Source organism: Leucopleurus acutus, assembly GCF_964270905.1.
Source record: "Leucopleurus acutus genome assembly, chromosome: 2".
NCBI lineage: Eukaryota > Metazoa > Chordata > Mammalia > Artiodactyla > Delphinidae > Leucopleurus > Leucopleurus acutus.
The window spans coordinates 131,581,181-131,608,880 of record NC_139143.1 but is presented as its reverse complement, the minus strand read 5'-3'; the positions used below and the strand labels follow the sequence as shown (position 1 = coordinate 131,608,880).

The 27,700-nt window shown below is 35.0% G+C and overlaps 1 protein-coding gene across 1 annotated transcript in view; it reads right to left on the bottom strand.

Annotated features, from left to right (window-relative positions):
* Window positions 1-27,700, bottom strand: part of NEGR1 (neuronal growth regulator 1) — a gene marked incomplete at both ends in the record, with an annotated part of 926,063 nt that overhangs the window by 341,252 nt on the left and 557,111 nt on the right. Inside the window, one exon of the mRNA XM_082863364.1 lies at window positions 23,238-23,363. Within this exon, the coding sequence (XP_082719490.1) occupies window positions 23,238-23,363 (126 nt within the window). The remainder of the gene's footprint in view (window positions 1-23,237; window positions 23,364-27,700) is intronic.

The window sequence follows — 27,700 nt, the reverse complement described above, 5'->3', positions numbered from 1 at the left end:
ATCGTGCATAGCATCAATATTAAAACACATATAAATATGTGTTGAAATCACTTACTGTCATTACTGAGTGAAAACAGAGGCCTGGGGAAAATTTCTTTCATTGTCTTTATGTAATAATAGAAACCATTTAATACAAGAGGTGGGATGAATTGATTTCTCACTTTTACAATGTTATTTGTAATTATTTTCCATTCACATCCCACCCTTCACCCTGAATTTTTACATTAAAGTGTTATTTAGAAAATCTAGGTTACAAAGTTTTAGGGAAAAAATAGAGAGAGTTGGGGAAATTAAAACTACTTCCTAGCATTCAAGTCCTTTCAAATACAATTTTATGGGAAGCAATAAGTCTGCCAATATCTTACTTATATCCATTTAAGACTTCTGATTTTAGAAATGCTTTCATGTTGATTATTTCATCTTATTGAAAAAATTCAGCTGGGCAAATTTAACTTTCGTATTCTGATATAAGAAGATTAAATTCTAAAGAGGTTAAGCAGCTTACTCAGTGAGTAAGGCACAATAGCAGAGCTTTGAGAGAAAACAGTTCTTTTGACTCCCAGTCCAGTGCTCTTTCTATTTTTCCTACCTCACCTTACAGAATTTCCAACAGTATATAATTAACTTTTTAAGGAGAGTGCTTCTCTCCAATGTTAGTGTTAAAGTTTCTTGATAATTGCTTATGTTGGTTTACAGTATAGTTCCCTATGGGCAAATGTGAAGCTCATTCTTGATGAAAAATGCAAGTAGGTCAGCACTAAATAATTGAGGAAATATATGTATCAATACTCTTACTCTTTATTTTTGCGGTACGCGGGTCTCTCACTGTCGTGGCCTCTTCCCGTTGCGGAGCACAGGCTCCGGACGTGCAGGCTCAGCGGCCATGGCTCACGGGCCCAGCCGCTCCGCGGCATGTGGGATCTTCCCGGACCGGGGCACAAACCCGCGTCACCTGTATCGGCAGGCAGACTCTCAACCACTGCACCACCAGGGAAGCCCTACTCTTACTCTTTTAATTAAAAGTTAGACTGCTACCTTTTGGTATATTTTAAAAAAACTGTCAGTCTCCATATAAAGGGAGAAATGTGATATATTGAGACCTTATCAATGATGTATGATATCTATATCCTGGAAAAAAGAGATGGAAAGTTCAAAGGCTATGCCCTTTGATTTTGTGTGTTTATTTATTTGAGTGGGTTTATTAGTTTTTAGTTGGCTTATCCCAATGAAATGACTTTCCTGCTTTTATAAAATTTTATTATCATTTTCAGAAAATAATACCCAGGGACTATTTGGTTCTTACATGATGGTATAATTTAAAACAAATGAAATGAAACAAATACAATTTCACTTTGGTATGAAAAATGGACAGTGTCTCTGAAGCTCTAACACATGGAGGGACTGAGTTCTATAAAGGACTATAATATGCTTCTTATGATTCACAAAAGAGGAGGAAAAAAATGTAGAGACTGATCAAAGAAAATTATTTGAAGAAAAATAGAACCAAATATTGCACAAGGAGAACAGAGCCAAACTAGAAAGAAGGTTCACCAGAAATATTATAACAAGCTCATACTACTATTGTTTTTTCTGAAAACCAATAACATTTTAACTTAAAAGGATGCTTTTACTATGTGCTATCAAAATACACTTATATGGCCAATAAGTAACCAAAAACCTTGTTTATAATAACAACGTCTGGAATGAAGTACTCTGATGCAATTTGGATGGGCATATTTAATTAAGAAAATAGTTCTCTTGCTAATCACTGTTACGGCGATATCACAATTAAACACTGAATCCCATTTGGCTAATTTCACCTTGAACAAAATACTGAATATGATATCATCTCAAGGAAAAAATACTCATAATTTATATGGCAAATTATATAGCAATGATATCTCAACTTAGTATTTCATTTAACCTTTCTAAACCTGTTTATCTATGAGTAAAATAGACATGATAACACATCTTTTTTCGCGCTGTTACAAGAACATATAATATAGCATGCCTAAAGCATTTAGCAAAGTATCTGGCATGATGTATATACAAGGAATAAATAGATGAAAGAAGGAAAGAGTAGCTATTTATACTTTCAAGCTCTTGTCTCTGACACCTTATCTTTGCTACCTGGGGCCTTAAACTTTCTTTCATATTTCCTGTCCCTAGATGAGGCTGGCATCTACATCTTGATGCAGTTACTCTGTTTTTTCTTGGGAAGAAACTTTCTGCCTCAGATCTAGCTCCATTTCATAGAATCTGATCAGATAATTCCAACTTCACTTTTAAAGTTCTGAAGAGCAAATCCTGTTCAAAATTTAGAAAAGACAACTGGTTGTGTTGGCAAATTTTCTCCTCTAGCATTTAAATGCCGTGTCTCTTTATTAAGTTAGACCACTGTAAAGAACACACTATATGACTCTCCTTCCAAATAGTTGCTTACCTTTAACAGTCACCAAAAATTAATATAGAAACAGTCATTAGAGCCCTGTTGATTGTTTAGTGTCCTATATTGACAGACACTACTGACATATGTAAAAGTTACTCTCAAACCTCACAAAAAAATCAATCTCACCTGACAAAATGTTTTGCTCCCATCTTTTGGACAACAAGCTTTGTATGAGCCATTGTGTTACTCTCTTTGCCCCATGTGCTAATAAGCTCAGATTTTTAGTTTTTTACCAAGCTGATATTTGTCTTCTCAGAAAGCATATCTATTACTTGATTTCTGTCTTTCATATTTTGTTAAGATGCTTTGGTTTGACTGTACCTCAAAGTTTTCTTTAGTCAGATCATGATTCTGTGTACTTGTATGCACATGTATGTGAATTTCACGTATCTGTATTTTAGGACAATGTAATGAGACAGAATTTGTATGCCCTATCTATGGAACTTAGCTTGTAACTAGATTCACAGAATTAAAGGAGTTTGGAGCAGGAAATACCTTAGAGAGTTTCTTATACCTCCATTTTAGGGATGAGAAAGTTGTGTTCTTAAGAAGTTAAGGGGCTTGCCCAAGATCCCATAGTAAGGTGACAGGGCTTAAATTTATGACTTTTTCTTTTTTCATTAACCATACTATCTTGCTCTAAAAAAGATATCTTATCAAATCAGAATATAGTACAATGTTTAGTGTAAATCTGCCATTCTTTGTTGTTTTCATTTTCTCATTCAGCCACATCCTCCAACACAGAGTAATATCCAATGTGATTGAGAAATTCAGTGAGTTTTATCTCCACTTCAGTAAGAGATGAACTCTTAGCAAAGGTCAGTAATGAGCATCCCAAGATCTGTTATTTTAATCTGCCATTTCAAATTTATTTACACAGTTTATTTATTTCACCTCTAAAGGATAGAAATAGTACTTATTATAGCTTAAATTGCAGTATACTTTGAACACATCAAGAAATGTATTTGACTCCTGGAACAGTGAGTGATCAACATTTAACACAATGAATCCCCATTTAGGGCAGAAGAGCCTCTGCTGAGGATGTCTCTGAAGATCAATACTATTAAATCACACATTTTCCCATTGTTTGGCTTCCCAAATCCCAGACAGAGGTTTTACTGATTTTACTTGACAACTTTTTACCCCTACTGTTTACTTCTTGTGCTTTCTCTACCCATTGGATGTTGATCAAACAGCAACTTTTATCTTACTATGCGGGAGCTATTCAGCCTAGAGATGCTTCTGTGGCTGTTATTCAATGAAGTCCCACAGGCCTCCTGGGAAAATGTGGCAGCTCCCAACTCTCTTTCCAAGAAAAAAATCTAGACTCACTCAAAAGTGGCCACATACATTGGCTCAGAACTGCATTCTTCCTGGATAAAAGTCCAGAGACGCAATTTTTTTTCCTATTAATAGAACAATGCAGTCAGAGATGTAGTCCTTTCAAATTCTGTAATAAAAATCATCTTGGCATAGATGTGGAGGAAATTGTCTGAAAGTAACATATAAGAACATGATAATGTGAAATTTTAAACTCAAAGAATTTGAAGGGAATTTAGTGGTCAACTGGTTCACTGGTTGACTGAAACTTGGCAAAATAAAAGAAAAAATGCATACATTTGAAGAATTAGTTGAAGAAGAAATGGAGAAATAGACCTCTATTGGAATTATATAATACCTAGGAAGCTAACCATGAAATGAAATATTGAAATGAAATGAAATATTGGCCTAAATACTAACCATGAAATGAAATATTGGCCTTCTAAAGATGCAATATCAGCCATCTATATTCAGTGTAATATTGAGAAGAAAATCTGTACTAAAAATAGGAGATGGAATCATTTTATAATCTACAGCAGGGGTCAGTAAACTTTTCCTGTAAATGGCCAGATAGTAAATATTTTCAGATGCAGACCCTTAGATGCAGACCTAAGGGTCTCTGTTGCAACAACTCAACTCTGCTGTTGCAGCATGAAAGAAGCCATAGATGATATGGCTATGTTTCAATAAAAATTCATTTGCAGAAACAGGCAGCAGAAGAAATTTGCCCCACAGGTTGTAGTGTGTTGACTCTTAATCTACAGAAAATATATTTTAGGTTTGCTGACAAGATAGCTAAACAGATAAGAGTATCTAATGTAAGATTATCAACCATCCATTTTTACACAAGGCAGTCTTTTATACTAAAAGTTTGTCTTGTCTTTTTTATCAACATTAACATCCCATTTTTTAATGAAATAATGATGACATCAAATGTGTGTATATATCATATATGTATACATTATATATATCAAATATATATCATATATAAACATTAAATAAATTTTATCACTTAGAATCACCATTACTTCATTAAAAATGTGTGTTTATATATATATTAAACAAAATTTTATTTTAATGTATATAAAATATATAATTTATATATGTGTGTATATATATATATATACACACATATTAAACAAAATTATGCCATTTGGTCTCACTTTTATTACATAAAAATGAGAAGGACATACATTTAGAGTAAAAGAAAAAGTGCTATGTAAAAGTAAATAGTTAAAAAAATGTGTGTGTATATATATATGTGAATATATATATATATTCTATTAGCTCTGTTTCTCTGGAGAACCCTGACTAATACACTGCTCTTTAAATAAAATACTATGATAACAATTGTTAGTGAATCCTTTCACTTTCATAAATGCCAGAGTTCACTTAGGCAGCATTCCTGATAAGAAATTATGCAGTCTTTATTACTATTCCAGTAATAGGGAGCTTATTACCTAGTAGTGTTTCAATTCAATTTTATGATAGTTCTCATTGGTGGAAATTGTTCCAGAAAACCTTGGCCATTTTGAGATGAACATCTTTCTAAAATAATAAACCCAATAGCCAGAAATTCTAATTCTACTATTAGCACCTCCTTGTAGCCAGTACTTCACATCCTATACCCTCCTTTTAGTGATGGTTAATAGCTTGGGCTTTAAAATCTATCAAAATTTAGTGTGAATTCTAACTCTGAAACATACTAGCTGTGTTCTTGGGAAAATTACTGAATGCTGAGTTCCAGTTTCTCTAGCACAAAAAATACAAATCACACCACCTACAATATAGGGACTCTTTTTGAGGTTTAATTAAGTAAATGAATATAAGTTGCCTGGTAGATAATAAGCGCTCACAAAGGACATTTTTGGTATCATTATTTTTGCCAGTGGTAAAAGAAGAAGAAATCAAATCATTATGTGAAGTCATCAGAAGTATGTTTCAGGTTTTATCATTCATTCAAAAATATTTTTAGGCACCTACCATATGTCAAGCACAATGAAGAATCAGATAGAAGTGGATTCAGCTCTTGTGGATTTTATTATACCCTAGCAGAGATAAAAGATGGTGTTGTTTGTATCAACATGAATCTTCAAAAGTGAGCCAAGTCAGTGGGTTTGCTCATCTCAGGAGGAGCATGTCTGAATGAACATGTCTTTTGCCCATGTCTGAATCCTTCCAAAATGATAATCCACATCCCTATCAGCAATCACAGAGCTACATATAGTCCTTTCAACATTCACAATTGGGAATCACTGATTCCAATACTGTCTTCAGCCTGTGGATTGTTCACAAGATTCCTCCTCTGATTCTCTAGTGATTGTATGGATACACTTATTTGTATTCTGAGGATGGGCTGCTCCTATATCTTTAGTAGGTCAATATCACCTTTCCTGAGCAGATTTCAAATTTGTGAATGTTTGAGAGATATAAATGAATGAATAATTTTAAAATAATGAAATTGAAAGGCAGTGTATAAGAATACTGATGTTGAAAGATAATCTGAATCACATATCTTAATCTAGGCATGTTTGATGTTTAGTCTAGACATCATGATTAAAGATGATTATGTCAGGGCCTTAACGAGCTTAACATGTGTCCTTCTTCTCTTTAGTGGGGTTTGGAGAAATCACATTCTATTCAACCCCCTTACATTTGATTACCCCATCATCTCACCATCTTTAGGCAGAAATCCCAGAGAGGATACATTTGCGTATTGAAGGCAAGTAAAGGTTGACATCCAATTCCATTACCAAACTACCTGAGTTGGAATTTTCACTCCACCTCAACTCTTTTAGATTACAGTCTTAGAATATGCATGGACTTTATGTACCACAGAAGCAGCATTTGAGAGATTCAACACAAATTTAACAATTTAACAATTGCACCAAACGTATCATATAAAAGTTTCATTTTTGTATTATAGGCTCACATTATTTGAGTATTTGTCTTATTCAGAGTGAGCTAGTCTACCTATTACTATACAAATCAGATTCAACAAGTATGTAGACAAAAGCACTTTTTTTCTATCTGGAAACTACATCAAATCACTTTCTTCCTTCTTCTTGATCAAACTTTGTGGATCCAACATATGCTCTGCAACATTTCAGAATTTTGATAGGAGCAGTTGGCAATATGTGATGGCTGCAGAGCAAGAGAACACCTGGGAAGAGAAAGGCTGACTTTTTCGAAGACTGCACCTCCTGTTACAGGCCACAAGGGAAAAGAAAAGGATGGTGATTCCTTTGAGCAATAAACTTCCAGGTGATATTTCCAGGCTGATGCCAATCAGGGCAGCAGATGCCTGGGGTGATGAATTGAGCATAAAGCACACACAATTTCAGGGCAAAGCAACGGAACAGAACTAAGAGACATAGCATGCTATAAAAAGAGGAGAATAGAAGCTTTCCTGAAAGAGCTGGAACTGAGGAGCTTTGTGTTCTTGTAAGTGACAGGAATGTTCCAGTGAGAGAGCCGAGGAGAGAGAGCTTGGGAGCAGCATACAATGCACACCTGAGAGTTTTCAGCTCCTTAATGCACTCTGCACTGGTCCATCAGAAGCCTCTATATCATGGGTTTAAGAACAAAACATAAAAGAGAAGAGGATATCACTTTTATAGCTGGTACTATTTGTTTTATGATTCATTGGGGCTTAAATGTTCTGCAATTACTACTGCTTATGGTACTTTTAAAATTAACATTTTTGTAAAAAAAAAAAATCCTCCTGTAAGTTGGAAGAGACAGCACGAATGAACAAAATCAGCCATGCACTGATAATTGCTGAAGCCATATGATATACAGGATAGGTTCCTTGGGTTTGTTATACTATCCTCTTTTAAAAAAAAAGCATCCCTCCCCTGAATCTTACACAACAGTCCAGCAAACATCCCATTTCTCTTCTCCCCATCACCACAAAATTCCTTGAAAGAGACAAGCTTTCTCTACTTGTTCACCAACACCCACCTGCGTTCCCTGTTTAACCCACCCAGTCTGGCTCCTGTTCCCACAATGTCACTGAAATGGCTTTTATCATAGTCAAACATGATCTCCATATTACCAACACAATAGCTATTTTTCTACCTCTTGCTACATTTCAATTCATTAAATCTCTTTCTAATTACTAAAACAATTTCCTCTCTGAGTTTTATTCTCCTAGGTCTTCATCTTTCACACTAGCAACTCTTTCTAAGTTTCTTCGCTCTCTTGTTGTCCAAATCCTGGTCATGGACCTTCTTCTGTCTGTCTACTTTGCCTCCTTAGGATAAACTTATACTCATGACTTCAAGTCTCATTCTTGTCCTGGCCTCTTCCTTGAGATCAGGCCTCATATATCCAATAATTCACTGACATTTCCATTTGAGTGTCTAATATGTCTTATAATTTAACATGGCCAAAATAGAAATCTTGATTTTTCTCCAAATATTGATATATTTGTCTCCTGGTTTTGAGACAGGAAGGAAAGGAGCATGAAGCAACTGCTAGATAAACAAAGAAGGGGTGCAGCTGTTAGGATGTGATAAAAACTGGCTAGAACCGGCTGAAACCAAGGTGGTTTCTTGAATGGTCTGGTCACTGACCTTTAGCTCATTATGCCTTCATTACAGTGCTAAAAATCACTGCCCCTTACGCCATGTCAGTTCCAAAGAGGATCATAAAAGGCCAAAAAGAGGGCAGTGGCCTATTCCCTGGAAATCCCCAAACTTCCCCAAAATAGCAAAAATATTTCTCCCACTTGTTAGCATATGAAACTACTCAGCCCATAAAAACCAACAACCCCATGCCCTGGGACCTCTCTCACTTTCTGAGAAGGTCCACATTCTGCCTATGGAGTCTGTATCTCTCTGAATAAACTCACTTTCTCCTTTCTTTGGCTTGCTCTTGAATTCTTTCCTGCATGAAGCCAAAGACCCTCACTTGGTGGCCCTCCCAGGGACTTATGCAGGTCCCAGGATGTGACTTTTCCTTCTCCTGTAACAGTTTGTCTCATTTCAGTCAACAACAAGCCCATTCTTGAAGTTGATGAAGCCAGAAGACTAAAGGCATTCCCCATCTCCCATCTCTCAGTCTTTAGGTTTTACCTGTATAATCTGGAATTCACCTATTTCTCTTCATCTCCATGGCCATCACCCTTGTTAAGGTCAGCATGGTCTCTCATCTCATATACAACGGTGGTTTCCTAAATTGTCTCCCTGCTATGCTATACTTCAGGCTCCCAGCAACTCATTCTCTAAACAGCACCAAAAGCATCTTCTAAACATTAAAATCAAATCGTTTCACTCTTGTGATCAAAAACTTCCCATGGGTTTCTTTTTCATTCAGGGGGAAAAAAAAGTCTAATCTCACCATGGCCTACAATCCCTAGTTGATCTGATCACCTGACTCAGCTAATCTTCTCCAACCTCACATTAAGCCCTCTTTCTCTTCCCCTTTTCTCAGCTTGTTCCAGGCCCACAAATTTCAGTTTCACAACACACCCAATTCTTTCCTGCCTTCAAGCCTTTACAAATGCTGTTGTCTCCACTCAGAATGCACAACACTGCTTCACACAGCAGCCTCCCTTCCTTTAACTTCAAGGCTTGGTTAAAAGATAACTTCTCAAAGATGTCTTATTATTGTATTCATAGTATTTTAGTTAATGTGTAATTGTTTCCCTCTTCACCTGTATCTATTCCAAGACTGTAAACTCCTTGAAGGTAGTAACTGTATTTTTTCTTTCGTCTTTATACTCAATGTTCAGCAAACTGTCTGACACATAAGTGCTCAATAGGTGATTTTTGAAGAAAATAGATGTAAAATAATTATTCATAACATAACCTTTAAATAAGGAGTTAGGAATTTTTTACTTTAGAAGTCTAGTTTTGCAAAACATGTAAGACAGACCGCATGCTTCTGACTGTCAATGTATTTGTACTATGATGAAACTAAGAGTCTCTTTGTTTTTTAACACATGAGAGATATCCAAGAAAAATTTACCCTAGTAATAAGACTTATTGATCACTACAGACAGCCCAATGTAGCGGAAATAGTCAGGAGCTGGCTAAGAAGAGCTGTTAGTTTTCTCATTTGTTACCTGTTAATCACTTTTCAGTCAGCTACTGTCTGTGTTTATATATGTTTGAAAAACTTTAAAGTGCCAACTAAGACTTTATTTGGAAGGTAAACATTCCTTTATACTTATCACATTTTAAGAAATCAATCTGTAGATTTACTGTATACCTTAGGTTTATATATTAAATGAATAGCAATACTTATATGACTTTCCACAAAATCAATTAAATGTTTCCAAAAAACCATCCAGCTTCTACTGGATCAAACACAGGGTTGAGAAGCCATTTTCTCTTTACAGATGTGTGTTCAAAATCTGTAATTATTCCTTGTCATCTCACAAAAGAAAAAATAGAATATACTTCCATGAAATACTTGGTTATAATCAACTCTACTGAGAGTCTTGCTTTGAGAGTTCTCTCCTTCTTTTTAGCTGCTTCTTTTGTCCTGTAATTGAATTGAATTTTCTCCTTGCCCCATTCCTTCTAGACAGCTTCTCATTTGAGGGCTTTGAAGATGTATTACACTAATATATCATCAGAATGACAATGCTATGGTGATGCATGGGTATAATACATCTTCAGAGCTTCAGCACTGTCCAGAAACAATACAGCTGGATTAAATTCAAACCTAATGTAAAAGGAAACATTAAGAAAAAAGAAAAACTGGCTAACAAGGAAGGTGGAAAAAGAAAAACCCTAAATAAAAAGTTATTTTAATGAATTCCATACTCCTGTATATTTTGACGGAAAGTTTTCAAGATTTTAGTACAGCCTATTATTAATTTGTAAATTTATGCAAGGGTATGCTCTATAAATGTCTTAGTATTATAATGAAACATAGCCTCAGATAAATAATATACAATAAATCTAGTTTTTTAAGTCTCAGACTCTCAGACAAAGTTTATATGCAGTAAGTGTTGCATTTTGCCTTTTTTGTAAGTCTGGAAAATTAGTTCCTCAACATTTCATGAGACATTTACATTATGTGTTATACTAGGAGACATTTCATAAATGCTGAACCTCTTCCCTTAGGACAAAATTCCCTTTATAACATTTTCAAATAGGGTGAACGTACTGTTTCTGATAGAAAATATTCCATAAAGTTTTGGAAACATTAATAGGCTGAAATTGGGTTGCAGACTAAACTAGGATTAGAGAATTTATAGATGATGATGATAATAATAATAAAAACAGAAATACAGGGCACCATTATTCATGGTCTCCTGGTCACAGTACCGTTTTCCTCCTTTACCTTGGCTTTGGTAGGTCAGTAATCACACAGAAGTCTGAGAGAGACTTGCTCTTTTACTGTGAAGGCAACCCCTTAGGAATCTAAAGCCATGTGAATGACTCTTTACTTTTGTTCTTTATTTTTATAGATTTTTTTTCTACAGCACAGAATGCAACTCAAGAAAACAAATATACCCCTCCTCCAATACACTGCGTTTCTTGTCTTCCTCTCTTGTCACGCACTATTTATTAGAATCTGAATAATTCAAATTTTTGTTTCTCAAAGTCATTCTGGTAGTTTCTCAGTAAACAATCTCTCTTCTACTTTATATGTAGAAAAAACTAAATACAAAATAACGTCTCACTAGTTTAGGTATGCAATCATTACAATGCATTTATCTGATTTTTATCACAGTATTTTCATTTCCATCTTTTATTATCTGTCCTCAAGCAACTTTTATGTAAAGATGAATGGTAAAATAAATTTTAATAGTAATAGCTAAGAATTTGGAGCTCTTAATTTTGCCTGAGTATTCTCTTAAACTTTTTATCTGTAATATCTCTTTTATGTAACACTCCTGTGGTATTATTATCAACATCATCATCATCACCATCATCTCTGTTTTGCAGATGAAGAAACTGAGGCACAGAGAGCTTAAAACATTTGCCCAGGTTAACACACACAGTGAGTGGCAGAGTAAGTAGGGACTTGAAACCAAGTAGTCCAAGTACTAACCATGTCCTTTTAAGCACTCTGCTATATTGCCTTGTTTAATAGGAGTTTGATAATTATAAAAAAGCTATTAGCTTTTTCTATAACCTCTTTGAGGAATGATCTATTCACATAGGTTATAAATGAAAATAATTATTAGTCAAATTAATTTTAAAACATTAATCAGTTAATATGTTTATTAATCATTAAAAGACTTTATAGTATTCTAAAATATTATGTCATTTAACAGATATTTATTGAGCACCTCCTATGTAGCCATATTTGCCTGAATCACAGATCTTAAAGAGAGAGCGCACAAAAAGTGAAAGGAATAAAAAGTGTTTACCATAGTTTTATTGATCTATTATCCAAGATTACTAAGATGATTCTAATTTTCCACTAATGATGATTATTCCCAATTATGGTCAAACTAATAAAATAATATAATTTTAAAACAAGCTGGAGTTTAAGTAAAATTCAATAGTGATATATTAATTTTGAGTTAAGAAAAATGGATATAATGCTATTTTACACTAGAAGTCATTACTCCTTTATAATAATTTATTTCAAGCCAACAATATGCTCATCTATAATTGTCAAGGACACATTAGTCCTTGATTTAAAAAAAATCATTATTAACATATTTTTCCTTACATAATTTTAATAATAATCCAGGAACAGCACTAAAATTCTAGTAGGCTTTGTTTGTATAAAAATGTAGTCTTGAGAATAAGATCTTACATTTATGGGGAAGTAAAACCAAGTTGTATCTTCACTGACTGCCAGGGTTCAAATGATCATTAAAACCTGGGTTCAAATGAAAATTATGCTCCTTTCCTCATGAATGTGGAACATGAAGTTATAATACTATTTCTTTTTTTAATTAATTAATTAATTTATTTATTTATTTATTTATTTTTGGTGTTGGGTCTTCATTGCTGTGCAAGGGCGTTCTCTAGTTGCAGCAAGTGGGGGCTCCTCTTCATTTGGTGCACACGCTTCTTATTGCGGTGGCTTGTCTTGTTGCGGAGCTCAGGCTCTAGGTGCGCGGGCTTCAGTAGTTGTGGCTCAGGGGGTTAGTTGCTCCACGGTATGTGGGATCTTCCCGGACCTGGGCACGAACCTGTGTCCCCTGCATTGGCAGGTGGATTCTTAACCACTGCACCACCAGGGAAGCCCTATAATACTATTTCACATTAAACCATTTAACATATGTTAACCTGTGTTAGAACAGTGCCTGGGACATACTAAGTGCTCAATAAACAAGTATTAGTTAGGCTCATTTTATAATTTCACAGTACCTACTCTGCTCTTTCTGAATCTTTATAGGATCTACTTCAGTATTATTAATGCAATTTTTTGCCCATGGAGTCCCACTTCTGAATGAAATAGCATGAAACTCACACCCAAAGTAAAAGCTTCATTTTCTGAGATGATAACCTTCAAAGGAGCCCTAACTTGCTTAGAAATAACCATTCTTGTAATACCTTCCTGTAACACATGTAACGTGACATTGAAATCACTTGGGGGAAAAGACTAGAAAATCTAATTCCCAAAATATAAATAGTCTAATGCCAACAATTATCCCTAAATTCAGTCCACTAAGGGGAGACATAATCTAGTGTGGTATTATTATTTATTTTTTTCCTAATGCTCCTGCTCTCTCAGAAAATCAAGTTTCATTTAAAAAGAAAAAGATCTTTTATGAAATGCTTCAAAATGCTTGGTAGGTTCCTGTTTTCTGTTTTATATGGGCAAGGACTTTCCTCTGAGAATAATGGATTATTTTTTATATTGATTCATCATATCATCAGGCTCATTGTTTAGCCTTATATTTGTCTTAAAATACTGAAATTTTTCTTGCTTTCTATATTCAAAGAGCAGGCATTAACAGTTCTGAATACAAACAATTCCGAATAGCTCACTAATGACTGGATAGAAATAGAGGGGCTTTGGATACAGACAAATGAAAGTTAAAATTATAAAGAAAACTCTCAGAGCAAAGAGGCAATTTTAACTGTATATATAAATTATTGGTGTACAATTTTATGGTAAAAGTTTAACTTGCCATCATTATGTAGATTCATTCATTATATAATTATCCATTATGCAAAGCCATTATGAAAATTCACAAAAGCTCCACAAAGAGTGCAACTCAACTACACAAGGGAGGTAGAACCATAGTTTGTAATCTGAAGGTCTGGTATTGTTGAAATGTCATCAGCATAAATTGCTGGTTTTACTCCATTTTCTTCTTCCTAACATTAAAGAGCAAAGTGCAGTGTCAGGCTTGCAAACCTGAAAAAAGACTCTTAAAGAACTATAGTGTTTGGGGGACATGTTGCCAGCTTGCAAGGAGCACACACACAGCCTCTTCATCATATCACCCTTGGTATTGGCCCAGCACTCAAGCATTTCAAAGAAGACTTTCTTTCATGAAAGGGGAATGACAATGGAATAAAGAGCACTAATAGAAAGTAATATTTTCTAGTTAGTACCTGTGATGACTAAAACTATTTTCAGAATTATTTTAAACAATAGATTTCAGTAGTGTTCATGTCTTTTAGATAATAATTTTCATTTTTTTTCAGTCTATTTTTTCTGATAATTAGTAATTAGGATTTTCTATCTTACAGTTATATTTAATTACCTTTAAAGATTATGAGAGGTTAAATATGCTAAACCTGTATGTTATGCAGCTGGGAACCTGTTTTAAAACATCTAATGCAAGGGTTAGCAATTCTTTTCTTAAAGGACCAGAGTAAATGGTTTAGGTTTCGTGGGCCATGTGATTTCTATTGCAACTACTCAGCTCTACAATAGCAGTAAGAAAGTAGCCATGGAGAATATGTAAGGTTGTGAGTATGGCTGTGTTCCAACAATGACAACAAACACTTCATTTACAAAAATAGACAGTAGGCCAGTTTGGTTCACAGGTCTTAGGTTGCTGAAAAATGGTCTAATGAATCCTTGACTATTTACTCTGTTTATCCTGAAACTGCTGTCATTTAAAAATCTTAAAGTCCGGGCTTCCCTGGTGGCGCAGTGGTTGAGAGTCTGACTGCCGGTGCAGGGGACACGGGTTCAAGCCCCGGTCTGGGAAGATCCCACATGCCACGGAGCAACTGGGCCCGTGAGCCACAATTGCTGAGCCTGCGCATCTGGAGCCTGTGCTCCGCAACAAGAGAGGCGGTGATAGTGAGAGGCCCGTGAACCGCGATGAAGAGTGGCCCCCACTTGCCACAACTAGAGAAAGCCCTCGCACAGAAACGAAGACCCAACACAGCCATAAATAAATAAATAAAGCAAACTGTCAACAAGTAAAAATAAAATAAACATTATAAAAAAGAAAATCTTAAAGTCCTTAAAATCTCTTAGTTTGGAAAAGTGTGTTTTATCTTGATTAACAGTTTATATTATTTAACTTATAGCTGAGGTAAACTCATAGCAATATTTATGGAAAGCATGGAAAATACTATTTACTTTTTATTTAAAAGTTTCTATACTTTGATACATGTGATTTCCAAATATTGCCTTATGGCCATTCTAAGGCTATTCGAATGTTAAATAATGACTGACCTGTTTTATTAAACACAATATTCTATTCCAAGCAAAAATATCCTTCCAGAATGAAGACAAAATCAAGGCATTCTCAGATGAAGACTACTAAGAGAATTTGTCTCCAGTGGACCTACCACACACACACACAAAAAGTTTAAAAGAAGTTTTCTAGATAGAAATGAAGGAAACAGAACATCAGGAAGGAAGGAAGAACAATGGTAAAAGTAAAAAGATAGATAAATACAAAACACTTTACTTCTCTTGAGTTTTCTAATACATATTGACAAGTGAAACAAAAACTGTACCATTGTCTGATACAGTTCTCATGGTGTAGAGAAAATATTTAAGATAAGTACATTAGAAAAGTGGGAGAGTAAATAGAGGTAAGGTTTCTATACTTCACTGGAAGTAGTAAGATATGAATACCCTCAGATTATGATAAGTTATGTATATATTATATAATTCATAGAGAAAGTACTAAAAATATATATACCAAGAGGCATGCTCTAAAACACTGTGGATAAAACAATGTGGAATTCTAAAAAGTGCACAAGTAACACACAGAAAGGCATGATAAAGAAAACAGAAACAAAAAAAAGGGGGGAGAACAAACAGAAAACAAAAGAAAAAGATGTCATACATAAGCCTTAATGAATCAATAATTAAATTAATTTTAAGTGGTCTAAATACACCAATCAAAATATGGAGATTGTCAGAGTGGATAAAAACATAACTCGGGCTTCCCTGGTGGCGCAGTGGTTAAGAGTCCACCTGCCGATGCAGGGGACACGGGTTTGTGCCCTGGTCCAGGAGGATCCCACATGCTGCGGAGCGGCTGGGCCCGTGGGCCATGGCCGCTGAGCCTGCGCGGAGCCTGTGCTCCGCAACGGGAGAGGCCACAGCAGTGAGAGGCCCGCATACCGCAAAAACAAAAACAAAAACATAACTCATCAATATGCTATCTACAAAAGACTTATTTAAAATATAACAACATATGTGGGTTGGAAAAAAAAAATCAAGGTTTTTCAAAGCAGCTTTATTTGTTATAGCCAAAAACTGGAAACAGCCAAAATATTCTGTAACACATTTATGGCTAAACAAATTGTGGTTCATTCATATCACAAAATATTACTCAGCAATAAAAAGGAACAAACTATTGAGGTATATGATACAACTTAGATAATAAATCTCAAGAGTGAAAGGGCCAATTTCAAAAGGTCACACACTGAATTATTTTATTTACATAACATTCTATAAATGTTAAAATTAAAGAGATGGGAAACAGATTAGTGTTTGTTGGGGCTAGAGATGATGGATGGTGAAGGAGTAGATGTGATGCTAAAAGGATAACATACAGTAAATCTTTGTGCTGAGGGAATAGCTCTGTATCTTGATTGTGATGATGGCTCCACAAATCAACTCATATGATAGAATGATGTAGAACTACATGCACACATTGCACTAATATCCATTCCAAGTTTTTGTGTCATACTACAGTTACATCTAATGTAACATGGGAGAAACTGGGTAAAGGGTATGTGGAAGCTCTCTGCACTAACTTCACAACTTCCTGTGAGCCTATAATTATTTTAAAGTAAAAAGTGGAAACAAAGAACCTCATATTCATTTGGGGCAATTTATTTAAACAATCTGAGTGCCATGTTCATCTGCACAATGAGGATGACAATACCCTCTGACAGTTCAGTTTTGAGGCTTATATGAGACAAGTACACACAAGTATCTCCCATTTTTCCTAGACTACATAAAGTAATGAATACATGTTAGTTGAACCATATTAACTAAAATTTCTTTGGTGCAAGCTGCTCTTTACATTAATGGAGTTAAAGTGCTGAACCTAATTCCAACATGTTGATGGGGGGTTTCCCACACCACCAAGCAATTATCCAATACCAGCTAGGTGTTCTACAATTTAACTCAATTCTCACACTACCCAGAGAGAGCATGAGATTCCATGAATAAGGGTTCAGTACTACAAGACTTCCCTGCTCCCCCACCCCCAACAAACGTCAGTAGCAATTCCAGGTTATCACCTGCACTTGAATCTGAAAGGACCCTGTGGGGCCCTCACTGGTACAAAAGCCCCTCTGTGTACCACACTTCTTATTTTTAGAAAAAGGCTTTGGTCTCCTAGGCCTTCTCTGAGTTCCAAAGAGCAGATTCATTCAGTTACTAATTAGTTTAGTGAGGGAATGCAGAAACCAAGGAAAAGCAGTCAAGAAACAATAGTTGGGTGATAAAACAAAATCCTAGTTCCTCCTCAATGAATATACATAACAATCTAAGTATATCTTTGAGTTGTTATGCAGAAACTAAGACCCACCATGCCCAGGAGGAGGAGGATGACTACATGGTGACCATAAGCACATAGACCCCAGACTGGTTGGAACCAGAAGATTGATGATTACGTTTCCTGAAACACCACCTTGTTACCTCACCATCAACCAATCAGAAGAAAGTCATACATCCTGCAGCCTTCACCCAATGTTGTCTTTAAAATCCCTTCCCTGGAAGCCATTGAGGAGTCTGGGGTCTTTTGAGCATAAGCTGCCCATTCTCCTTGCTTGGCACCTTCAATAAACACTATACTTTCCTTCACCACATCTGGTGTCAGTAAACTGGCTTTGCTACATGGCAGGTGAGTGGATTCAAAGTTCAGTTCAGTAACGTGCTTCCAACCAATGAGCTATAGATTAGAGGTTTCCAAGACCCTGTGTTTGGGTTTGACTAATTTGCTAGAGCAGCTCACAGATCTCAGAGAAACATTTGATTTACTAGATCACTGGTTTATTATAAAAGGATATAACTTGGAAACCCCCAGATGAAAGGGATACATAGGGCAAAGTATGGGGAAAGGATGAGGGGAGAAGCTTCCAGGCTCTCTGGGCATACCACTCTTCCTGAATTTCCACATGTATACTGATCTAGGAGTTGTCTAAACTCTGTCCTTTAACATTTTTTATGGAAGCTTCATTACATTGGCATGATTGATTAAATCATTGGCCATTGATTCAACTTCCAACCCCTCTCCCCTCCCCAGAAGTCAGTGGAGTGGGACTGAAAATTCCAATCCTCTAATCACATAGTTGGTTCTCCTGGCAACCAACCTTAGGTGTGGTCCCAAAGTCACCTCATTAACATAATAAAAACACCTTTATAGCTCACTCCCCTGATGTGAAATTCCAGGGTTTTTGGGAGCTCGGTGCCAGAAATGGCATGAAGGTCATATATATATATATATATTTCTTATAAATCACAGTACCACAGAGGTGCAACCATATTGAAGGCATAGGGGAAATTAAGGGGTGATTCATATTTAGGGGTATGAATTTATATTAGGGGGATATATTAGGGGGACAAAGGTAGTGGGGATAAAGGTGGTGGGGAGATATCAGACAGGAAATACTTGCTTGTGACACTACCATGTTATCTCTTCAAATTTTAATTTCTAGTTCTAAGAAGTCATGTGGGAAGCAAGGACAGAGAGCAGCATCCATTAACTCTGCAGTACTTATGGAGCCCCTATCTTGTGCCAGGTCTTGTGCTAAGCCATGAGTTACAAAGGTCAACAAACACTGTTTCTGGACAGAAGGAGTTCCCTGTCCCATAAGACCATGGACAAACAAAACCAAAGACTACAATTCAGAGAATTAGTCCCACACGAATGGTGGCACAAGGTACTATGTAACTATGGAGAAAGAAGCACCTGATTTTTCTTGGGATGCTCAGGAATAGCTTCATTAAAAGTTGAAAAAGGAGTAAGTTTGACAATTGTAGAGGGGGACAAAAGATATTCCTCACACAAAAAATAATATATGTAAAAGTAGAAAAACAAAAATTTCACCTTGACTAACTGGATTCATAGTTTGCCTCCACATCTAAGTTATTCACTTCTTATTTGCTTTTTATTCCTCCACAGCTGAGTTTCTGGTCCATTATGTCACTGAATTGTTGCAATGATCACCAAACTATCTAACCCAAAGGTAACTGGTCTGATCTTATTTAACCTGATTGACATTTTTAATCACTCACTGCTCCAGGAATTTTTTCCTCTTTTGGCTTCTTGTAATCATGGCTTTCTGATTCTATTCCTACATCTCTGACCACTTGTTTGTGGTTTCCTTTATAAGTGCTCAATAATTGTTGACTAAACAAAAGTGATGTGTCAAAAGATTGATTTCAGAAAAGAGCGACTTGAGCCTGTTTAAATGTGGACAGGATAAAGTTAATAGAGGAGAAGAGCTTAAAGATGTAGGGAGAAAGAGGATGTTTAATGAAATAAGGACCTGACAAACAGGAAAGAATGGATGGAATATAACAGGATAAAGGGAACTTAACGGAACATTCTTTATCTTGAGTTAGGCAACAATCTTAACTCCTGTGGATAATTAGAATGAGACTATCCTTTCAAAAGGCACTAAGCATATAGATTAGAGGAAAAAGAGTTTGAGATACACAGCCCAGTGTTCATGCTCAAAGTTTGGCTTTGGAGACAAAAGAATATCTTTGCTAGCTTATAAACACCAGCAGGGTAAAGTAAGAACATCTCTGGAGATTCCAGATATCAAAGAATAGGAATGAACTAAGAAGCAGAGATTAAGATAAACAGCAATGAATAATAAGTAGAAATTTGACAGAGGCTTTCAAAATGCTTCCATATTTGTCATATACAATCTATGATTTTAAAATTTATCTTTTTAAGTTTTCCTATTTTTTCTGACTGGATCTAGATTTATTAATAAATAATGTGTGATTAAGAATTTTATTTTGTCTTTCTATTCAAAATCAAATGTCTGGTGTAAACTTGTCAGTGTTCTCTAGAATTTTTAAGTGAGTTTTAGCTTCATGATATCACAGCATTTGAGAGCAGCTATTCAAGAGATGTAAATTGCATTCAAGAGATGTAAATAGGTCTCTCAATTTCAGAAACAGGGTTGGATATCCTGTGCCTCTGGATATCATTCCCTGAGAAGTTACAGCTTCACTTATTTAATCCCAAATGGTCATAACTAGACTCTAATCATGAGGAAACATGAGTCAAACGCAGAATGAGAAATATTCTATTTTTTTAAAAAGTAGAAGGAAGGAAGGACGACTATGTCAAGGAAGACTAAGAAAGACTAAGGAATAGTCCCCAGACTAAAGAGGACTAAAGTGTTATGACAACTAAATACAATACTAAAGGGAAAAGAATTCTCTAAAGGACACTATTCAATCAGCTGACAAAATTGGAACATGGATAGTAATGGGATAAAAGTATAATGCCAATGTTAAATGTACAAAATTAAAAAACTGCACTGTGGTTACAGAAGAGAATATCCTTCTTCAGAAATGCACACTGAATATCACTAGGGAGAAAGGGGCTTGCTGTATGCCAGCTGTTCTCAAATAATTCAATGACAAAAAATATTTCTGCATACTTTACACACAGCAAATGTTGAAGCAAATGGGAAAAATGATTGATGAAACTGAGTAAAGGACATAGGGTGTACTTTGCATTATTTCTGTAACACTTTTTTTTTTCTTACTCGGAGTATTTTTATTATTATTTTTTTAATTTTATTGATGTATAGTTGATTTACAATGTTGTGTTTAATATCTGCTGTACAGCAAAGTGTCAGTTATACACATACAAATATATATATATATATATATATATATTCTTTTACATGTTCTTTTCCATTATGGTTTATCACAGGATATTGAATATAGTTCTCTGTGCTATACAGTAGGACCTTGTTGTTCATCCATCCTATATATAATAGCTTACATCTGCTAATCCCAAACTTTTTAAATATAAATTTGAAATTAATTTCTACATATAGAATAGAAAATATAGAAAGGAAGAAATCATCACTATAAGTAACTCTAAGGAAGCTCATATATTCAGAAACTTCTCAAGAAAGATATTTTGGGGAAAGTACGCTAAGTTGTTTGAACTAACAAGTGGAATGGCAACTTCAGTTGGTTCAGAGAATGTCTGTGATGTGGTTGAACTCACAACCTAACTTTTCCGTAGATAAGGGAGAAGCTCTGTGGAGCTACCTTCCTGTGACCATCCATTTATAAAAATATCAGCTATGTCTAGCTATTCGTTAGATAATAGTTAATATTTATTCGAATTTTACTCATTTGCTCTGTATGGTAGGATCAGAAAAACAAATCTATGCACAGTTTAACTTATAAACCCAATCCTTCTTCTTTCAGCTTCATGATGCTATCTATTATCGTCATTCTAATAACTTCACTAACCAACATTCATGGTATTTAATTAAACTAAAATGTATCCAAGCACTTACAAAAAGAATATGCATAATAACAAGCACTGCAAAGAAGGAGAGTTAAATCCAAATTATTAATCTTAAATTGTATGAAGATGGAGATTATGTGCTTCATTATTACAAAATTATATTTTCATATCAGATTTAAATCCCTGGAAAGATGATTAAGAATCAACCTTACATTTGCATATCACCTTATACTTTTTAATGCACATTTATGCTTATTATCTTTTTTGAGTCTCACAATAGCCAGGGATTTTTATCATTCAACTTTTGGAAAGTAGGAAACTAGCTGAGGGTAACTGAGGCTAAGAGATTTGCACTAGGATTTGCTGAACTGTTGAATAAGGAAGTTGAGATTGGAGCACATGTATTCTAACAGCTAGTCCTGGGTTTGCCTCACTTACACCCCATGGAGAGTCTTGTCACTAATTCAGTGCTCACATACCAGTTTTATGATTCTGTAGCCACTCTAGAGAGTGAAATGTTGGCAGTCAAAAGCACACTCATGGTTCAGAAATATTACAGGGACCATAATGCATATTATGTAAGGGTATATTGCTGTTCTATTGATTTTTTTCTCACATTAATAGTAATACTAAGAGTATGATGTGAGTAAGTCTCATTAGTCCTACTGCATAAATGAGGAAACCAAAAGGCACTTAAGGATAAGTGATATTAAAGAAAGCATTAGCAGATAAAATAGATGTTCTAATTGTAATCTTTCTACGCCTATATAATATATGCCTTTTTGATTCCTTTAAAAGGGATTTTCTCATCCTAGCCTTGTTCAAGTTATTTCTACCCAAAATATAAATCAAATATTGTTTATCTGAAATGTGGTGGGATCTTATTCATTAAAAGTACCACTCTTACTTCATGGTACATTTAAAGTTATGTAGTTCAAATATTTAGATTTTACACAAATTGATGACTCAGTTAGAGTTGTGGCTGTGAAAATAGACCTGTCTTGATGATGATTATCCCCAGCTTCCTAAAGTTGACAATCTCTTTAGGAGGATGTGCCCTGTATCAGAAGCACCAGACACTGATAAACGTGTTATATACCTTAATTTCACCTAGCTATGTGATCTTGTACAACTTACTAAACTCTTGGGTTTTTAGATCCCTCATCAGTTAAAATTTAATTCTAACTGCAAAATCCTTGATTTTGAACTGCAGTTTGAAAGTAGATGCAGCAAACTCATAATTTGTATAATTTTATTCTCCCCTGATTACCTCAGTAGTTCATGCTGGCCTATTAACATGTGAATGCCGATTGAATAAAAGCCTTACACATTTAAATGAAGATATTTCTCTTGTGATATTTCCATTTGAACATTTTGTCTATTGATTTGTGATTATCCAGTATACTTCAGGGGAAATAACCTTGCCTAGGAATCAAGAGACCTAAGTTCTACTCTGGGCTCTGACAGAAAATGTTCATTTAAGTTTTGTGAACTACATGCATTTAGGTATAAAGAATAAGTATAAAAATATGCATCCTGACTACCTCATGAAAAGGATATAAAAAATTAGTTGACTCTTACATTCTGAACAAGTGAGGTTACAGGAAGATATTGAACAGCACGAGCAACACTGATACTTTTCTGCTTTACCTGATGGGGAGATGTGCCTCCAGGAAATGGAAGGCTCTGGTTTCCCAGTGGCCAAACAAGTCAGGGTGACATTGGTTCCTTCATTGATGGTCATATCACTTGAGATGTCATATATCTTCGGAGGAACTGAAATGGCAAAACATGCAGTGGTCAGAAAAAAATGTATAAAAGTCTGTTGAACTATATATGATTAACTCCATGATATCATGCAATTAAACTATGGTGGTGAAATGTACTTATGGCCCATGGTCATCACCTAAAAGATAGATTCTCTAGATCCTCAGGATTACCCTAGAGTTTTTTTGTTTGGTTCTAATTTTCTCTAATATTTGGCTATGAAATATTTTAAGACAAATTAAATATTTAATAACAAAAAGCTTAAATAGTGCTTAAATGATCAATAAATATTGTTGTGAATACTTTGTATTACATAAACTAGAATATAGCCATCTGTCTGTTCCATCCATGTATCTTCACTATAATGATGGTTTTCCTGTTGAAATGATTAAAGAAAAATGGAAATCTGGAAGAAACTTAAACTAGCAGAACAGTTATGCCTACATGGTGATTTAAGAGCTAAGTGAGGGAAAACATGTACAGAATTGGGATGTAAGATTTCAGGGTTGCAAAGGCAATTTAGGTATCAGTTTTCTAATCTGCACAGCATGGATATAAGTCCTGTGTCCTCTACAGGCTAGCTGTGTTACCTCAGCCTCAGGTCTTCATCTGCAAGCTGGAGATAATAATAGTACAAATCCCATATAGCTACTGTGAAGATTAATAAGTCAGCATATGTTAAAGGGTTTAGAAAAGTTCCTGGCATCATTGTTAGCTATCAATATTATTATTAGATGCTTTAAAACACATATTTGGTGTTTAACTTTAATTTCACTACTGCTCTTTTCCCATGCCTTGAAATTGCTCTCAGAAGTTCACCACTTTGACAGTATACACAATGGGCCTGTGCCATAAGTTTTGGTTTCCTATATAAAAATATAGTAGAAGTTTCAGGTCAAAGCTAAATAAATGGCAATTAGATACATTGATAGCTATTATAAAAACATGCTTTTTTTTTTTTTTTTTTTTTTTTTGTGTGTGGTACGCAGGCCTCTCACTGTTGTGGCCTCTCCCGTTGCGGCCTCTCCCGTTGCGGAGCACGGGCTCCGGTCGCGCAGGCTCAGCAGCCATGACTCATGGGTCTAGCCGCTCCGTGGCATGTGGGATTTTCCCGGACCAGGGCACGAACCCGTGTCCCCTGCATCGGCAGGCAGACTCTCAACCACTGAGCCACCAGGGAAGCCCAAAAACATGCTTTTTAAGTGGAATTTTTCTCATTTTTCCAGTCTTAGGGTTTCTTTCAGCAAGAGATATGTTTTCAGAGTTATTTTAAAAACCAGTAACTAAAATCTGTCATAAGGATAAATTAAATTACTCATACTTTGAATATCATCTTTTATTTTTTAATGGAACCAAAACTCTGCTACATGAAAATCTGGGATGATTTGATTACAAATATAAAGTATTCAATTATAAATAACTGGTGATATGATTGAGGAAAGGGCTTATTCCTAAGTGATATACTGTTGTATCTGTTCCTAAATGACATATTTTAATTGACATTTAAGACATATTATCATTAAACTCTTCATTGAGCTCTTCTCAGGCAAATAATAAAAAATTAAAACCATTCCAAATAGAAAAATCCTTTTAGCTTAACTGAAACAGAGCAGAAATAAAAACTTTAAAATACCTTAGGAAGAAAGTAGAGAAAAATGTGCAAGACTTACTGGTGAATTGAAGATTTAATAAAAATAAACTTATAACATTAAAAAAATATATATATATCCTTTGGATATATGAATGTAGGTATTGGTTTGATATAGTAAACCATGAAATACATGTGTATATACAAACACATGTGTGTATATTTATGAATGTGTGTATATATATATATAAAAATATACAGATACATATATATCAATGTCTACTATTAAAAAAACAAAAAGTTATATGATACTTTCCTTCTTTATGTAGAAGATAGTATACAGACATCAGTCTAGTCTGGTTAGTTTTATTTTAAACATATAACTGATTCAACTTTGGGCAGAGGTGTATATATTTAAGAGAAATGATGGAGTGACATAAGACCATGCATTCTAGCCTCTAAATTAAATTATTTCATCAATTTTATCTGGCTTTAAAATAGTTTAGTTTCATCTTTACACATCTACTTATATTTAAAGTGGTAAACTAATATTAAGCACAATATTTGATTTCACAGAGAAATAGCCAAGTCCCTTAGCAATAAACTTAAGATTTAACATTTAACTATGGGAAATTCTGTGGTGGGGGAAGACTGTTGAATTCCAGGTGTGACATGTCAGTTCAGTGATTGCAACCACCTCCCGGGGCCTCATAATTCAGGATCTGCTACAGGAAAGAAACATCTGGAAAGAGGATGTTAGCAAGGGAAATCCCTCTGGCAAGGCACTTCTCCCCAGAATGCATCACCTGTTGGCAACAGATGTTGTGTGTAGAGAGGGCCAATGAAGTCCTTCACATGCAATGTATGTAGCTTGGGGAGGCAAAAACAGGTGTTGCTTTGCTGAATTGCATATCCAGTTCAAGACTTCAAAGTTTTACTGATTATTATGGAGGGAATAATTCTGCACTCACAGGAAATGCAAAAGTTTCAAAGCATAATCCTTGACCTCGAAGAACTTAAAATTAAAAGAAGGAGGCAGATTGGTAAGTAACTAAGAGAAGACAAATATTTTCCATATTTTCCTTTCTCATTTTACATGAGTAACACAGGTCTACTAGGTATGCCTTCTGGGTTCAAATCATCAGAGATTAATTTTGTGTTTGTTTCTTTTAGAGCAAACCATGAAGGATAGTTTATCCACAAAGTTATTCATTGTGGTGCTATTTATAATACAGAAGAACTATCAGTGACCTCAATGTAAGAAAACAGAAATGGAGATATTGTTAGCTCTGCCTCCAGAATAAGGTGTGGTTTCGAGGAAGGGTTTGGGATGAATCCGGGGAACATTAGGCTAAGATATAAAGGAAAAGAAAAGTGATATTTCTACCATGGGTTGCAGGAGCTAGGAGAATGGTAATGTCTCGAGTGTCTTAAGACCCTCCCATTCTGGGTTACAGTTTGTGTATAAATGATGCATGTGCACAGGTGGGAAGAATGTCACTGAACTTTCTAAATGACAAAGCATTTCTTATGGCATGTCCAATATTCTATGTGCTTGCATAGAAAAAAGAAAAATGAGGAGAGTTAAAATAACTTACTATTCTAGACATCTGTTTCTTTTCTATATACCTTATATCAAACTCCTTCAACCTTTTTATTTATAAATTTAACTTAAAAATCAATTTTTAAAAAGAAGTATGTTCAGTCAATTCAATAATTTTTAAGTCACTAAATACTCTATATTTTAATGAGTATTTAGGTTGCTGTGCATATTATTTAAGTATTTATGACCTAGAGCAGAGTAATAAAGGAATAAGATATTCATCTAAATATACACTTGTTTAATTTGCAGGAAATAATTATTATAACATTAAAATTGTCATCATCATCATGAAACCATAAATAAAAACACTGAAAGGTAGAAGTTCTAGATTTCTCACTAAATCACAGAATAACTTTTCTTTAATAGGACCCTAACTGGGGATACACACAACTTTACATCTGTGTTAATAATGAACTGTTGCTTATCACCAGTTAGAGACATTGAAGAACATTGGAAACTTTCTAAGCAATAGGGATGGGAGTGGATTTAAAGTCTGTGTTGGAGGGAAATTTTTTTTTTTTAATTCCCACATACATTTAAAGGAATCACTCTTGTACCTTCAAATTCATAACCTTTTTTGCCTTTAATCAATTATTCACTGGACTCAATTTCAACTACTGTTTACCACCCTGTTCTCAACTCCTATTGATGCCATGGTGGGGGGTGGGAAATGATGCATATTTAGATGCATTTATAGATTTAGATTCATTTAAGGTAATTCAAATCCCTTGCTGGTTTCACTGTCATCAAAAAGTATGCAATCTGACTTGCCCCAACTGCCTTCTCCTTTTGGAACAATCTATCACGGTGTCTTCAGGCAGGATGGAGCATTCTTAGTAAGAAAAATCTTAGAATACATATCCAAACAAAATACTAACGATTTCCACACAACCAGCTATTTGGGATTATTCCCTACCATTTGAACTGTGATGGGCAATTGAGTCTGTGAGTGTCCTCATGGTTACTTTCTTTTTTTACTTGTACATAATTTCTGAACTGTATAAATAAAATAAGATTTTGTTTGTTTAATGAGCAGCCTTCACAGATTTAACTTAAATTTCTTCCAACAACTCATCCTGTAGTGTGGAACATGACCATTAAAAATGTGAGAAGTCAACATAAGGGCGACAAATATGTACAACACAGGAATCATAT